Source organism: Rhinolophus sinicus, chromosome X (assembly GCF_036562045.2).
Source record: "Rhinolophus sinicus isolate RSC01 chromosome X, ASM3656204v1, whole genome shotgun sequence".
NCBI lineage: Eukaryota > Metazoa > Chordata > Mammalia > Chiroptera > Rhinolophidae > Rhinolophus > Rhinolophus sinicus.
Window position 1 is genome coordinate 80,205,362 of NC_133768.1, and position 17,715 is coordinate 80,223,076.

At 37.1% G+C, this 17,715-nt stretch overlaps 1 protein-coding gene across 1 annotated transcript in view; it reads left to right on the top strand.

The window, feature by feature from the left end:
- Window positions 1-17,715, top strand: part of SLC6A14 (solute carrier family 6 member 14) — a 66,412-nt gene that overhangs the window by 8,906 nt on the left and 39,791 nt on the right. Inside the window, exons 6-7 of the mRNA XM_019715767.2 lie at window positions 143-275; window positions 15,030-15,170. Of these exons, the coding sequence (XP_019571326.2) occupies window positions 143-275; window positions 15,030-15,170 (274 nt within the window). The remainder of the gene's footprint in view (window positions 1-142; window positions 276-15,029; window positions 15,171-17,715) is intronic.

Consider the following 17,715-nt stretch of genomic DNA (forward strand, 5'->3'; position numbering starts at 1 on the left):
ATACAACAGTATCAATAAAAGGCTGTCATGACATTGGTGTATTAATAAGATAATATACTCATCCAGAAGCTTTCTCCTGGATGAAATTCAATGTATTAAGACAAGTGATTCTGTGTTCATAAAAGAGCTTATGTGTTTTCAGCAAAGTGGCACTCCAACGCTCAAGTGGAATGGATGAGACTGGAGAAATTGTGTGGTATTTGGCTCTTTGTCTTCTTCTGGCTTGGCTCATAGTTGGTGCAGCACTATTTAAAGGAATCAAGTCTTCTGGCAAGGTAACTTGGAAAAAATATTAGATAGTGAATGTCAAGCATTATCAAAGTCATACTTTTTCCTATAATGGGAACATTCAAATGTGTAAAAGTGTTAAAAGTAAGCAGCCTTGTTCTAAGAAAATACTTAAGATCACTGCTATTGTCAAAATAAAACAAAACAAGCACAAACTAGTACTAAAGTTGTGCAATTACTCAAAACTTGGACCCTTCTAGCTGATACAGTATTCTGAGATTTGCAAGTATATTTTAAAATTTTCTGTCCACTATATAAATAAGCATCTTGAATGGAATTATATATTGCAATGTGTGGTTTTAAAAGTCTAGATCCTCGTTATACAGGGTAATAATTTCAGGATTCCCCTAGTTGGAGAGAGATCGAAAAAAATAAACTGTAATCATTCTCTTAAAGTTTGCTAAAATGGAGAGCCCTCTCTCTCAACAAAGAGTCCTCTACTGAAAAACATTATATTTCTCCACTTCATTGTTTTTTAAACTTTCAGAAAGCATCATGGCAATTTCAAAGAATAACATGAAATTTTCTCTGTGAGCAGTTGTACAGTACCCAGAAAAGTGAATGTTTACATGTTTGTAACTACAGAGTGAAATTTCCTTAAAGATGGGAGATAGGAATAACTGTGGATAGTATCTTTGTATTTCGGGTACAATATCTAGCACATTCAGTTAATGTTAAGATGTGATAAAACATGCTGTTAAATCATAGAAATACTGTGAACATCATAGTCAGTGGAAACTTTTTAAAATAATGTTTTAATTGCACATTTTTAAAACCCTTGGTTCCTTTTTGATGTTAATATTGAAAGTATCCATTAAAGGCCACTTACACAGGCAATTAATTTTTAATGGTCTTTGGATGACTTGTTTAAATCATCTCCTTGGGCATATTATCAAACATAGGCATCTATGAATCAGAGAAATCCACAATAATGAAAAACCAGCCTCAAAGACAACCTGCTCATCTGGAACCATGTGTTATTTAGGACACAAGCAGTGCACTTGCATGTGTGCTATCAAATTGTCTTATTGGTAACTTTACGAATACTATTAGGTTGGTGCAAAAGTAATTGTGGTTTTTGCAATTATTTTTAACTTTTTAAACCACAATTACCTTTGCAACAACCTAATAATAGGAAATGTCCAACATTCTCTTCAATCAGCTTTCCCGGGATTTGGATATCTACTAGTTGATTATTTTCCTTCTGCTTGGGGATTGAGTATATACTAATCATTGCCGAGTTTAAAATCATTTTCTTTCCCACCTCAATGCAGTAATTTACCAATGGGTGATATTCAGACATTTATAAGGATATATTTTGGAAAAAACACTACATCTGGATTACAAGTATCACTCCAGATATATTAATGTATTCATAACATGAACCGGGAAATATTGTTTCACACATCAGAGTGTTTTCTTTTTCAGGTCAAATAAAAAGAAAGCAGTCACATTCATCAAATATTTTTCAGATCCTACAAGCATCAGGCAATTCTTTCTTTGCTATTTAGCTGCAGACACCCTAGCCATCTCTCTGGAATAGGATTATTTACTAAATTTCCTAACAGCCGATCATTCCTGGAGTGATTCCCATGAGACATTCTTTTATGTTGCAAGACAACTAGCAATGTCTTGCTAGTTTGTATCTGTTTATATTAAACATTTCTGTATTAATATTCAAAACAGATTTGTTTGTAGTGCATATTTTGTTTATTGTTCATTCTTGACATGTTTTTCTTCCTTCCATCATCCTATATTTGACCCTATTTTCCCTCTTTTTTTTATTTTTTTAAATTTATTTTTTAAATTTATTGGGGTGACAATTGTTAGTAAAATTACATAGATTTCAGGTGTGCAATTCTGTATTACATCATCTATAAATCCCATTGTGTATTCACCACCCAGAGTCAGTTCTCCTTCCATCACCATATATTTGATCCCCCTTACCCTCATCTCCCACCCCCCACCCCCCACCCCCTTACCCTCTGGTAACCACTAAACTATTGTCTGTGTCTATGAGTTTCTGTTTCTCATTTGTTTGTCTTGTTCTTTTGTTGTTTTTGGTTTATATACCACTATTTGTCACCATGTACCAAAATTAATTTCCCTCTTCTACCATGCCTGCTCCCCAAAACTCTCTGGTAATCACCAAACTGTAGTCTGTGTCTATGAGTTTTTGTTTCTTTGTCTGTCTTGTTCCTTTGTTGTTTTCAGTTTTATATGACATATATGAGTGAATTCATATGGTTCTTCACTTTTTCTGTCTGACTTATTTTGCTTAGCATGATAATCTCAAGATCCATCCAAGTTGTCGCAAATGGCACTATTTCATCTTTTCTTATGGCCGAATAACATTCCATTGTGTATATATACTGCATCTTCTTTATCTACTCATCTATCGAAGGACACTGATTGTTTACGTGTCTTAGCCACTGTGACTAATGCTGCAATGAACATAGGGGTACATGTATTTTATGGATAAATGTTTTCAGACTTTTTGTGGTAGATACCCAGAAGAGGGATTGCTGGGTCATATGGTAATTCTATTGTTAATTTTTTGAGGAACCTCCATAGTGGCTGTACCAAATTACATTCCCACCTGCAGAATATGAGGGTTCCTTTTTCTCCAAAGCCTCTCCAACACTTGTTATTTGTCATGTTGATGAGAGCCATTCCAAGAGGTGTCAGGTGGTATCTCTGTGGTTTTGATTTGCATTTCCCTAACAGCTAGTAAGTTGAGCCTTTTATCATATATCTGTTGGCCTTTTGTATGTCTTCTTGGGAGAAGTGACTGTTGGGGTCCTCTGCCTATTTTTTTTTAATTTTATTTTATTAAATTTATTGGGGTGACAATTGTTAGTAAAATTACATGGATTTCAGGTGTACAATTCTGTATTACATCATCTATAAATCCCATTGTGTGTTCATCACCCAGAGTCAGTTCTCCCTCTGCCTATTTTTTAATTGATTTTTTGTTTTTTGTTGTTGAGTTGTGCGAGTTCTTTACATATTTTGGATGTTAGCCCCTTACTGAGGGTGTTGTTTGCAAATATCTTTTCCCATTTGGGTGGTTGCTTCTTTGTTTTATTGATGGTTTCTTTTGCTGTGGAGAAACTTTTTAGTTTGATATAGTACAGTTTACTTATTTTAGCTTTACTTCCCTTGCCTTTGGAGTCAAATACATAAAATGTTCTTTGAACCCAAGGTCCATAAGTTTAGTACCTATGCTTTCTTCTATGCAATTTATTGTTTCAGGTCTTATGTTTAGGTCTTTGATACATTTTGAGTTATTTTTGGTACATGGTGACAGCAGTCTAGTTTCATTCTTTTGCATGTGGCTTTCCGATTTTCCCAGCACCATTTATTGAAGAGGTTTTCTTTTCCCCATTGTATAATTTTGGTTACTTTGTTGAAAATTATCTGCCTATATATATGTGGGTTTATTTCTGGCTTCTCAATTCTCCTTCATTGGTCTTTGTGTCTGTTTTTCTGCAAATACCATGCTGTTTTGATTATTGTCACTTTGTAGTATACATTGATGTCAGGGAGTGTAATATATCCAGCCTTGTTTTCTTAGGATTGTTTTGGGTCTTGGGGTCTTTCATGATTCTACACAAATCTAATGTTTGTTCTATTTCTTTAAAAAATGCCATTGGGGTTTTGCAGTAAATGTATATATTGCTTTGGGTTATATGGCCGTTTAAACTATGTTGATTCTTTCATTCCATGAACATGGAATTTCTTTCCATTTCTTTGTCTTGTTCAATTTCTTTTAATAATGTCTTATAGTTTTCAGTGTATAGGTCCTTCACATTTTTGGTTGAGTTTATTGCTAGGAATTTTATTCTTTCATTGGCAATTGCAAACATAATTGTTTTGTTTTTGTTTCCTTTTCTGATACTTCAATGTTAGTATATAGGCATGCAATGGATTTTTGTACATTGATTTTGTATCCTGCAACTTTACTGTATTTGTTTATTGTTTCTAAAAGTTTGTGGTGGAGTCTTTAGAGTTTTCTATATAAAGAATCATGTCATTGGCAAAAAATGACAATTTAACTTCTTCATTCCCAATTTGGATGCCTTTTATTTATTTCTTTTGCCTGATTGCTCTGTCTAGCACTTCCAATATGATGTTGAATAACAGTGGTTATAGGGGCATTTCTGTCGTGTTCCTGACTTTAAAAGAAGAGCTTTCAGTTTTTCACCATTAAGTTTGACATGAGCTGAGGGTGTTCCGTATATGGTCTTTATTATGTTGAAGTACTTTCCTTCTTTACACATTTTATTAAGTGTTTTAATCATAAATGGATGTTGTATCTTGTCAAATGCTTTTTCTAAATCTATTGATATGATCATATGATATTTATCATTCATTTGGTTTATGTGGTGTATCACATTGATTGATTTGTGTATGTTGAATAATCCTTGTGTTCCTGGAATGAACCCCACTTGATCATATGTATAATATTTTTAACATCTTTTTGTATTGGATTTGCTAGTATTTTGTTTAGGATTTTTGCATCTACGTTCATCAAAGATATTGGTAGTTTTCTTTTTGTATGTATGTTATCCTTACTAGGTTTTGGTATCAAAGTAATGTTGACCTCATAAAATGACTTAGGAAGTGTTGTCTCTTCTTCATGTTTTGGAAGAGTTTGAAGACAGGTATTAAATCCTCTTTGAAAGTTTGGTATAATCACTAGTGAAGCCATCTAGTCTTGGACTTTTGACTTTAGGGAGGTTTTGGATGATTGTTTCTATTTTCTTACAGATGATCAGATTATTTAGATTTTTCAATTCTTTGTGATTTAGTCTAGGAAGGTTTTATATTTCCAAGAACTTGTCCATTTCTTCTAGGTTATTGAATTTGGTAGCATATTGTCCTTTATAGTATTCTCGTATGATCCTTTGTATTTCTGTGGCATCCGTGATAACTTCCCCTCTTTCATTTTGGATTATGTTTATTAGACTCTTATCTCTTTTTATTTTAGTGAGTCTAGCCAAGGATTTGTCAATTTTGTTAAGCTTTTCAAACGACCAGCTCTTTATCACATTAATTTTTTCAATTGTCTTTTTGTTCTCTATTTCATTTAGTTCTGCTCTAATTTTATTATTTTCCTCCTTCTGCTGACCTTAGGTTTCATTTGTTCTTCTTTTTCTAGTTCTTTAAGATGTAGTGTTAGGTTGTTTACTTCAGATATTTCTTGTTTCTTGAGCTAGTCCTGTAATGATATAAATTTTCCTCTTCATATAACTTTCACAGTATCCCAACGATTTTGATACAATGTATTTTTACTCTCATTTGTTTCTTTGAATCTTTTGATCTCTCTTTTTATTTCTTCTTTTAGCCAGTCGATCTTTAGTAGTATGTTGTTTAATCTCCATGTATTTGTGGTTTTTCCATTTTTCTATTTGCAGTTGATCTTCAGTTTCAAAGCATTGTGATCAGAGAATATGCTCGGTATGATTTCAATCTTCTTAAATTTTCTAAGGCTAGTTTTATGTCCCAACATATCGTCTATCATTAAGAATGTGGAAAAGAATGTATAGTCTGTTATTCTAGGATGAAAGGGTATTTGGTCTAATATGTCATTTAAGGATCACATTTTCTTAATGATTTCCTGTTTCAAAGATCTATCCATAGCTGTCAACGGTGCATTTAGGTCCCCTACTATAATTGTGTTTTTGTCCTTTTCTCTCTTTAGTTCTGTTAGTAGTTGTTTTATATATTTTGGTGCTCCCTGATTTGGAGCATATACAGAGGGTGCCAAAAAATGTATACACATTTTAAGAAAGGAAAAAAAACTGTATTAATTGTAATACTCAGTATGTACTGATAACAAAAAAATGAATAAAAGTCACGTTTGACTTCTGCAATTACAAGAGGCGCTGAAAGTAGTTATTATCAGCATCCAGACACTTTTGATTTTGGTGAACTACTGCTTGAGAATAAATAACATCTCTTAAAATGTGTTAACATTTTTTGTCACCCCCAGTATATTGATAAGTGTATATATTGTTGTTATTTTGTCCCATTTATCATTAAGAAATGTCCATTTTTGTTTCTTGTTACCTTTTTTTATCCTGAAGTGTGTTTTGACAGACGAAAGTATGGCTATACCCATTTTTCTCTGGATGCTATATGCTTCGCTTATCATTTTCTTTTCTTTTTTTTAAATTATTGGGGTGACAATTGATAGTAAAATTACATAAATTTCAGGTGTACAATTCTGTATTACATCATCTATAAATCCCATTGTGTGTTCACCACCCAGAGTCAGTTCTCCTTCCATCACCATATATTTGATCCCCCTTACCCTCATCTTCCACGCCCCACCCCCCTTACCCTCTGCTAACCACTAAACTATTGTCTGTGTCTATGAGTTTCTGTTTCTCATTTGTTTGTCTTGTTATTTTGTTGTTTTTGGTTTATATACCACGTATCAGTGAAATCACATGGTTCTCTGCTTTTTCTGTCTGACTTATTTTGCTTAGCATTGTATTCTCAAGATCCATCCATGTAGTCACAAATGTTTCCATATCATCTTTTCTTACCGCCGAATAGTATTCCATTGAGTATATATACCAAACTTCATCATACATTCATCTATCGAAGGACATTTTGGTTGTTTCCATGTCTTGGCCACCATAAACAAAGCTGCAATGAACATTGAAGCACACTTGTCTTTATGTACAAATGTTTTCAGATTTTTTGGGTAGATACCAGGAGAGGGATTGCTGGGTCATATGGTAATTCTATTCGTAATTTTTTGAGGAATCTTCACACTGCCTTCCATAACGGCTGCACCAGTCTGCATTCCCACTAACAGTGTATGAGGGTTCCTTTTTCTCCACAGCCTCTCCAACACTTGTTACTATTTGTCTTGTTGATGATAGCCATTCTGACTGGGGTGAGGTGATATCTCATTGTGGTTTTCATTTGCATTTCTCTGATGATTAGTGATGTTGAGCATTTTTTCATATGTCTATTTGCCATTTGTATGTCCTCTTTGGAGAAATGTCTCTTCAAGTCCTCTGCCCATTTTTCAATTGGGTTGTTTGTTTTATCGTTGTTGAGTTGCATGAGTTCCTTGTATATTCTGGATATTAGCCCCTTATTGGAGGCACTGTTTGCAAAAATCTTCTCCCATTCAGTTGGTGGCCTCTTTATTTTGTCAATGGTTTCTTTTGCTGTGCAGAAGCTTTTAAGTTTCATATAGTCCCATTCGTTTATTTTAGCTTTTACTTCCATTGCCTTTGGAGTCAAATTCATAAAATGCTCTTTGAACTCAAGGTCCATAAGTTTAGTACCTATGTATTCTTCTATGCAGTTTATTGTGTCAGGTCTTATGCTTAAGTTTTTGATCCATTTTAAATTAATTTTGGTACATGGTGACAAATAGCACTCCAGTTTCATTCTTTTGCATGTGGCTATCCAATTCTCCCAGCACCATTTATTGCATGCTGTCTTTCCTCCATTGTATGTTTTTAGCTTCTTTGTCAAAAATTGTTTGTCCATATTTATGTGGTTTTATTTCTGGGTTCTCAATTCTATTCCATTTGTCTATGTGTCTGTTTTTCTACCAATACCATGCTGTTTTTCTAGTTCTTTAAGGTGTAACATGAGGTTATTTATTTGGGATTTTTCTTGTTTCTTGAGATAGGCTTATAATGATACAAATTTCCCTCTTAAAACTGCTTTCGCTGCATCCCAAAAATTTTGGTAGAATGTATTTTCTTTTTTTTTTTTTTTTTTAATTAAATTTATTGGGGTGACAATTGTCAGTAAAATTACATAGATTTCAGGTGTACCATTCTGTATTACATCATCTATAAATCCCATTGTGTGTTCATCACCCAGAGTCAGTTCTCCTTCCATCTCCATATATTCGATCCCCCTTACCCTCATCTCCAACCCCCACCCCCTTACCCTCTGGCAACCACTAAACTATTGTCTGTGTCTATGAATTTCTGTTTATCATTTGTTTGTCTTGTTCTTTTGTTGTTTTTGGTTTATATACCACATATCAGTGAAATCACATGGTTCTCTGCTTTTTCTGTCTGACTTGTTTCGCTCAGCATTACTCTCTCAAGATCCATCCATGTTGTCACAAATGTTCCTATATCATCTTTTCTTACACTTGAATAGTATTCCATTGTGTATATATACCACAACTTCTTTATCCATTCATCTATCGAAGGACACTTTGGTTGTTTCCATGTCTTGGCCACCGTAAACAAAGCTGCAATGAACTTTGGAGCATGCGTGTCTTTATCGCTAAATGTTTTCAGATTTTTGGGTAGATACCCAGAAGAGGGATTGCTGAGTCAAATGGTAATTCTATTCGTAATTCTTTGAGAAACCTCCACACTGCCTTCCATAACGGCTGCACCAGTCTGCATTCCCACCAACAGTGTATGAGGGTTCCTTTTTCTCCACAGCCTCTCCAACATTTGTTATTATTTGTCTTGTTGATGATAGCCATTCTGACTGGGGTGAGGTGATATCTCATTGTGGTTTTGATTTGCATTTCTCTGATGATTAGTGATGTTGAGCATTTTTTCATATGTCTATTTGCCATTTGTATGTCCTCTTTGGAGAAATGTCTCTTCAAGTGCTCTGCCCATTTTTCAATTGGGTTGTTTGTTTTTTTGTTGTTGAGTTTTGGTTGCCACAAATTGTCCCTGTTGATGGTGGTCGAATAGCCTCCTTTAGTATTTCTTGTAGTGCAGGTCGTGTATTAGAAAATTCCCTCAGCTTCTGTATGTCTGGAAAGGTCTTTATTCCTCCTTCATATCTAAAGGATATCTTTGCTGGATATATTATTCTTGGCTCATGGTTTCTCTCTTTCAATAGTTTGAATATTTGGTTCCACTCCCTCCTGGCTTGTAGAGTTTCTGCTGAAAAATCTGATGATAATCTAATGGGCTTTCCTTTGTAAGTTACCGCCTTCTTTTCCCTGGCTGCCTTGAGGATTCTTTCTTTGTCGTTGATTTTAGACAGCTTCAATACAATGTGCCTTGGAGAAGGTCTGTTGGGATTGAGGTAACTAGGTGTTCTATTTGCTTCTTGGATTCGAGGGTCCAGTTCTGTCCACAAATTTGGGAAGTTCTCATCGACAATTTGTTTGAATATATTCTCTGTTCCTTCTCTCTTTCTTCTCCTTCTGGTATGCCCATTATTCTTATATTGCTCTTTCTGATGGAGTCAGAAAGTTCTTGTAGAGTTCTTTCATTTCTTTTAAGTCTCAAGTCTCTTTCTTCTTCAATTTGTGTCATTTCCAGGTTTCTATCTTCGATGTCACTGATTCTTTGCTCCATCTGGTCAACTCTACTACCTAAGCTGGTTATTTCATTCTTAATTTCTTCTATTGAGTTCTTAATCTCCAGAAATTCTATTTGGTTCTTTTTAAGATTTCAATCTCTTTCGTAAAATGCTCATGCTGTTCTTTGATTGAGTTTCTGAGTTCCTTTAACTGCCTATCTGTGTTTTCTTGTATCTCCTTGAGTTTTTTCAGAACTGCAATCTTGAATTCTCTGTCATTTAAGTCACATATTTCTGTATCTTTAAGTGCCTTCTCTGGAGATTTTTCACTTTCTTTCTGAGCTATCCTGTTGCCTTGGTTATTCATGGTGATTACTGGTTTACTATTTCTCTTCCTAGACATCTACAGGAGTGACTTCTGCAACAGGTTGATAGAAAGCGGTCTTTCTTTTGTTTGCCAGTACTTGTTGGTAGAATGTTTTATTATTTCTCCAACTGCAACTTTTTGTTCTTCTCCCACACAGTAGTGCTATGTTTTCTCTGCACTATTCCAACTTCTCACACAATGGGGGATTCCCTGGGAGACGGGCTTCTCCTCTGTTAATAGTTCTGTCTAGGTCACAGGGCGCAGTGTCCCGGTGGGTATGTGGAGAGCTTTTGATGTTCAAAGCTCTTCCAGCTGCTGATTCAGAGCCCGATATTTCAGCAGTTCTGTTTACTCCTGCAGGATCCGCCCAGATAGGTGGGGTCAGGGGCGGGTGAGTTGTGAGAGGTGGCCCAGAGCAATGGCGGCGACCACCACCACAGCCGGTCCTGCTTCCACAGGTCTCTCCCCTTTGCTGGAACTAGTTGGGCTGTGAATTTGTGTTTGCGGTCCACAGATCTCAAAACAGCAAATTTTCTGTTGTTTTGATCTGACACTGCTACTGTTTCGCTTTTAGCACCGGGCAGGTGGGGGCGGGGCGAGCTCTGGGAGGGGAGGGAGGGGGCGGGTAGTCTCAGTGCCTAAGGCTCCGTTCTCTGCTCGGCAGTGCGGGCTTAAACCACCGTTTTCAGCCTTTTTCCCTCAGTCTTTTCTCCGAGGTCTCTGCCGTGAGCGTTGGGTTCAGCCGTGTTATATGCTGTCCCCTCAGCCCTGTGGAGCCCTGGCGGAGCCCTAGCAGTCCGATCTCCCGCAGCTGCGGTAGTTCCGGGAAGCAGCGAGCTCGGCGCACTGAGCTGGGTCTGAGTCCTGCGCCCGCGCGGCTCCGTGTCAGCGCTTCTCCCTTTCCTCCTCCTCCTCCACTGCAATCTCCCACCTGTAGGTGATTTCAGTCGGTAGTGGGCCTCTTCATGTTGCCTATCTGCTGTGCAGGGAGTCCTTTGTGGAGTTTTTGTTGTTCAATTCTTTGTAAATTCCGGGGGAGCTTTACAGAGGCTCACCTCACGCCGCCATTTTTCCGGAAGTCTTGCCCTAAGATTTTTTTTTTGCTTTTTTTTTTTTTGTTGTTGGCTCAGTTTTTACCACAGACTTCTTTTTTTATATAAATTTTATTGGAGAATATTGGGGAACAGTGTGTTTCTCCAGGGCCCATCAGCTCCAAGTTCTTGTCCTTCAATCTAGTTGTGGAGGGCACAGCTCAGCTCCAAGTCCATTTTCAATCTTTAGTTGCAGGGGGCGCAGCCCACTATCCCTTGTCAGAATGTATTTTCATTGTCATTTGTTTCTATGTATCTCTTGATCTCTCCTCTAATTTCTTCTTTGACCAAGTCGTTCTTTAAAATTCTGTTGTTTAAATTCAACATATTTGTGTTTTTTCCTGCTTTCTTTTTGCAGTTGATATCCAACTTCTAAGCCTTGTGATCAGAGAATACACTTGGTATGATTTCAATCTTCTTAAAATTGCTGAGGCTAACTTTATGTCCAAATATATGGTCTATACTTGCGAATGTTCCATGTACACTAGAAAAGAATACATAGTCTGAAGTTTTAGGATGAAGTGCTCTATAAATGTCAATTATGTCCGTTTCATCTAATGTGTCATTTAGGGCTGCTATTTAGTTATTTATTTTCTGTTTGGATGATCTACCTATAGCTGCCAATGATGTATTTAAGTCCCCTAGTATAATTGTGTTTTGGTCAATTTCTCCCTTTAGTTCTGTTAGGAGTTGCTTGGTATATTTCGGTGCTCCCTGATTGGGGGCATAAATATTGATGACTGTTATGTCTTCTTGTTGTACAGTCCCCTTCACCATTATGAAATGTCCATCTTTGTCTCTTGTTATCTTTTTCACCTTGAAGTCTGTTTCATCTGATATCATTATGGCTACACCTGATTTTCTCTGGATACCATTTGCTTGGAGTGTCAATTTCCACCCTTTCACTTTGAGTCTATGCTTGTTCTTGTAGCTTTGATGTGTCTCTTGGAGACAGCATATGGTTGGGTTTACTTTTCTGATCCAATCTGCTACTCTGTGCCTTTTATTGGTGAATTCAGACCATTTACATTTAGGATGATTATTGATATGTGAGGATTTCCTGGCATTCTATCTTTAGTTTTCTGGTATGGCTGTGTCTCCATGGTTTCTTTGCCTTTTTGTTGTTGTCTATTATTTCTGTGTGGTGGTATTCTATGATGTTTCCCTCTGTTTCTTCTTTTATTACAGTATATATTTCAGTTCTGGATTTTTTTTGAGTGGTTACCCTTAAGTTTATGTAAAAGAAAGTTTGATATTTAGAGTATTCCATTTTCTTCAGCACGCTTACTTTCTCCATTTCCGTATTCTGGTTCAGGCCTTTACTCTCCCCCTTTTTGAGTTTTGGTTGCCACAAATTGTCCCTGTTGATGGTGGTCGAATAGCCTCCTTTAGTATTTCTTGTAGTGCAGGTCGTGTACTAGAAAATTCCCTCAGCTTCTGTATGTCTGGAAAGATCTTTATGCCTCCTTCACATCTAAAGGATATCTTTGCTGGATATATTATTCTTGGCTCATAATTTCTCTCTTTCAATAGTTTGAGTATTTGGTTCCACTCCCTCATGGCTTGCAGAGTTTCTGCTGAATAATCTGATGATAACTTAATAGGCTTTCCTTTGTAGGCTACAATCTTCTTTTCCCTGGTTCCCTTAAGAATTCTTTCTTTGTCATTATTTTTTTTACAGGTTCAACATAATATGCCTTGGGAGAAGGCCTGCTAGAATTGAGGTAATTAGGTGTTCTGATTGGTTTTTGGATTAGAGGATCCAGGTCTTTCCATAGTTTTTGGAAGTTCTCATTGACTATTAGTTTGAATATACTCTCTGTGCCCTTATCCCTCTCTTCTCCTTCTGGTATAGCCATTATTCTTATATTGCTCTTTCTGATAGAGTCAGATAGTTTTTGTAAAGTTCTTTCATTTATTTTAACTCAAATCATTCTGTTCTTCTATTTGTGTCATTTCCAGATTTCTATCTTTGACATCACTAATTCTTTCCTCCATCTACTCAACTCTGTTTCTTAAGCTCACTTTTCATTTTCATCTCTTTTATTGAGATCTTCAGCTCCAGAATTTTTATTTGGTTCTTTTTCAAAATTTCATTCTCTTTGGTATGTTCATTATGTTTGTTGATTTTATTTCTGAGTTCATTAAGCTGCCTATCTGAATTTTCTTGCATCTCATTGAGTTTTTCTGAGAATAGCAATCTTGAATTCTCTGTCACTTAAGTCACATATTTCCATGTCTTTAAGTTTGTTTTCTGGAGATTTTCTATTTTCTTCCTGAGCTGCCATGTTACCTTGGTTATTCATGGTAGTCGATGAATTCTCTTCTTGGGCATCTATGGCAGTGGATTCTGCACCAGGTTGATATGAAGAAGACATTCTTTTGCTTTCCAGTAGGTAGCACTGGAGCGTTTTATTTTCTCTTGCCCTGTTTTGGCTTCTCACATGGTGGGAGATTTCCTGGGCATGTCGGTTTCTCCTCTGTGTCCAGGTCACTCCAGTCTCGGGTCTCCACCCATGGGAGGATGTGATAGGTGATGTGGTTCTGAGGCCCTGTGAGCTCAGTGTTTCTTCAGCATCCAGGTGCACAACTGTGCACCTCATCAGCCCTCTATGTCCCCACTGTGATCAGCCGTCAAAGGTGGGGGCTGGGTTAGCTAGGAGAGGCAGCTGGTGTTTTTGTGGCTTTGTTCTCCTCTGAGTAATGGCAATTGCCAGACCACAGCTGCCTCACCCCTATAGCTCTTCCATTGTCATTGGAATTAGCCATAGTGTATGCCTGCCATTCAGGAATGTCTCTCTAGTTCTCAGGGCTGCAGATATTCTGCTCTTTAATCCAACATTGCTAGAGTTCTTTCTGAGGCCTGTTGCTAGCACTGGGAGGATGGGGAAGGAGGAGTCAAGGTCTGGGAGGTTTAGGGGAGACAGCCAGGCTCTGTGGCTTTGTTTTCTGCCTGTCAGGGATGGCTGTTAGACCACAGTTGTCACACTTCTGCATTCTATCTTTGCCCTGAGGTATCTGCCTAGATTTGGTTCTGCCATATTATATGCTGATTTTTCAGGCACAATTGCTGGGGCCACAAAGAGTGCACCTGCCATCTCAATCCTTCTCTCTCCCAGGACCACAGGGATCTTTGGGCAGCATCCCACAGCCCCAATATCTGCATTTCTCCCTTCCCTCTTCCCCTGTTCACTTTGATGTGCCCATCTTCATATGTATTGATGTGTGGATCTCTCAAATGTGTTTGTGTGTTGCGTAGGGAATCCTTTGTTGAATTTAGTTGTTCAACTTGTTGTAACTTCAAGGGGAGAATTCAAGGAGCATCCCTCATGCTTCTGTGTTTCTGATGTCATTCATCAGAGTGTTTTAAAAATGGATAATTTGAGAATGGTGAGAACAGAAAGAGAAAATTATGCCAACTTTGCTAATATCCTTATGAAATTCCCACCCCCTTCTTCTGCCTCTGCCCCCCACCCGGTTCAAGCCATTCTTTCTCAGTCTAGTTGAGTAGGACACAGCTCCCTGGCCCATGCTGGTATTATGAGCCTTGCGCTCCCCCCATCTGAGGCAGTCGATTGCTGGTTGTCGGTTGTCCGTTCACAGTAGCTCTCACTAGCTGCTGGCCACTCACGCTGACTGCTGGCCACTCACGCAGGCCACGGGCCACTTCTGGCAGTGCACGGTAGCCCACGGCAGCACAGCAGTCCGTGGCAGCACACAGCAGCCTGCAGCAGCTCATGCCAACCTCTGGCTGCTCAAGGCAGCCCAGCTCCAGGGAGAGCCATTGTTCACAATCTTAGCTGTAGAGGGCGCAGCTCACTCGCCCATATGGGAGTGGAACTGGCTACCTCAGCATTAGGAGCATAGTGCTCCAACTACCTGAGCCACTGGGCTGGCCCTACCTTTTGAAATTTTTGATACTTTGTTTTACCAATGTCAACTGACTAATGACTTTTTTGTATGCAGTTATATACCATGATTTAAATAAATCACTTTCAATTTTTTTTTCCTGATAGGTGGTATATTTTACAGCTATTTTTCCCTATGTTGTCTTACTCATTCTGTTAATACGAGGTGCAACACTGGAGGGCGCATCAAAAGGCATTTCATACTATATTGGAGCACAGTCAAATTTTACAAAACTTCAGGAAGCTGAGGTAAGACTTAATTTGAATTTCAAATTATCTGAAATGTGAACCTTAAATGCAAATACTGAAAGTCTTTGGTTGCATATAAAACTGTCAGAATATAGTAGCTTGCAACAAACATGCAGTTAAATTTATTAGTGTTTCAGTCCACTAGGATGTCTGACTTAACTATTTAACATGACACTAATGCTCTCTTATTGGAAGTGAGACCATCATTTTTAGCAATAGTATTTTTAAAAATTCATTTTATTCATATAACTAATTTTATTTGATCAAAAGATTTGGGGTTTATTAATGTGAGAAATAATATTTTATGCATGAATACATACAAATTGTTGACTAAGATTATGTAACTTATTTGATAAATTCATAGTAGATTTTAAGATTACAGTTGGAAGTGTAATGGACAAATATTTTGTCTTCATAAGTTAATATCCCAAAAGTAAGATCAAATTTTGCCTAATGGATTATAAAGTTAAAACACAAATTTGAAATGGATGAAGCATTCCATCAAGAAAATTGTTACTGGTACCAGAAACATAAACATTTGCCATGAATATAAATTGGGTAACGCTCTTTTAACTTTAGTCTATCTCCAATTAATGGCTGTGTGTATCACAAATACATAAAATATTTTACAATTTTGACTGCAAAGAACTTAAAAGTAAGTGTAGTCTATATACTATGCTTGTGTCGATACAGACTAAGAATGCATTCACCTTTTTAGTAGTCACATCTAGTAGTGCTATCCAACATGGATATTAGTTTTAGTTAGTAATGGTATTCTTTGTAGAACTCATGTTTATTTCCAGAAATTGCTGTTTTCTAAATACAGGCATACTGCATTTTATTGCACATAACAAATAATACCTTTTTTCTTTTACAAATTGAAGGTTTGTAGTGACACTGTGTTGAACAAGTCTATTTGATACCATTTTTCCAACAGCATTTGCTCTCTTCATGTCTCTCTGTCATATTTTGATAATTCTCTCAATATTTCAAACGTTTTCATTATTATTAAATTTGTTATGGTGAGCTATGATCAGTGGTCTTTCATGTCACTATTGTAAATATTTGGGGGCACAACAAATAACACCCATGTAAGACGGCAAACTTACTTGATAAATGTTGTTTTGACTGCTCCAACAACCAGCTGTTCCCCCATCTCTCTCTCTCTCCTTGGGCCTCCTTATTCCCTGAGACACAAAAAATATTGAAATTAGGCCAGTTAATAACCTCAAAATAGCCTTTAAGTGTTCAAGTGAAAGGAAGAGTTGCAAGTCTCTTACTTTAAATCAAAAGTTAGTTGGGGTAGCCAGGTGGTTCAGTTGGTTAGAATGTGAGCTCTGAACAACAGGGTTGCCAGTTCGATTCCCACATGGTCCAGTGAGCTGTGCCTTCCACAACTAGATTGAAGACAATGAGCTACCACTGAGGTACTGGAGGGGAGGCCGGATAGCTCAGTTGGTTAGAGTGCGAGCTCTCAACAACAAGATTGCCAGTTCAATTCCCGCATAGGATAGTGGGCTGTGCCCTCCACAACTAGATTGAAGGACAACAACTTGGAGCTGATGGGCCCTGGAGAAACACACTATTCCCCAATACTCCCCAATAAAGTTTATTTTTAAAAAAGCTAGAAATGATTAAGCTTAGTGAGGACGGTATTTTGAAAGCTGAGATAGGCTGAAAGCTAGGCCTCTTGCACCAGTTAGTCAGATTGTGGATGCAAAGAAAAAGTTCTTAAAGGAAATTGAAAGTTCTACTCCAATGGAAACATGAATGATACAAAAGAGAAACAACCCTATTGTAGATATTGAGAAAGTTTTAGTGGTCTGGATAGAAGATCAAACCAGCCACCACATTCCTGTATGCCAAAGCCTAATCCAGAGCAAGGCCCCAACTCTCTTCAATTCTATGAAGGCTGAGAGAGGACAGGAAGCTGCAGAGGAAGAGTTTGAAGTTATCAGCGGTTGATTCATGAGGTTTAAGGAAAGAAATCATCTCCTTAACATAAAAGTACAAGGTGGTAAAGTAGCAAGAGCTGATGTAGAAGCTGCAGCAAGTTATCCAGAGGATCTAGCTAATGTAATTAGTGAAGGTGGCTACACTAAACAACAGATTTTCAGTGTACACAAAACAGCTTCATATTGAAAGAAGATGCCATCTAGGACTATGATAGCTAGAGAGGAGGACTCATTGCCTGGTTTCAAACTTTCAAAGGACAGGCTGCCATTACAAAGTAATCACAGTGTAATAATAATCTAATATCAAACTGTATTCTTGAGACTTAGTAATATTTATTTTACAATCCAAAAACTTTATTTCTATTGAAATTGGATATAGATTATGTACCTATCAGAGGCAAAATTATTGTTTTTAACTTCTATAAAAGAGAAGTATCAATTTATGATTATTTTCTATAATAACAATAATAGCTACTATTGAGCATCCTGCTAATTGCTTTACATGTTATCTCATTTATTTCTCACATCTTTCCTAGGATACATAATTATTATTGCTATCTCCATTTTATAGACAAAAAGGGTTTAAAGCT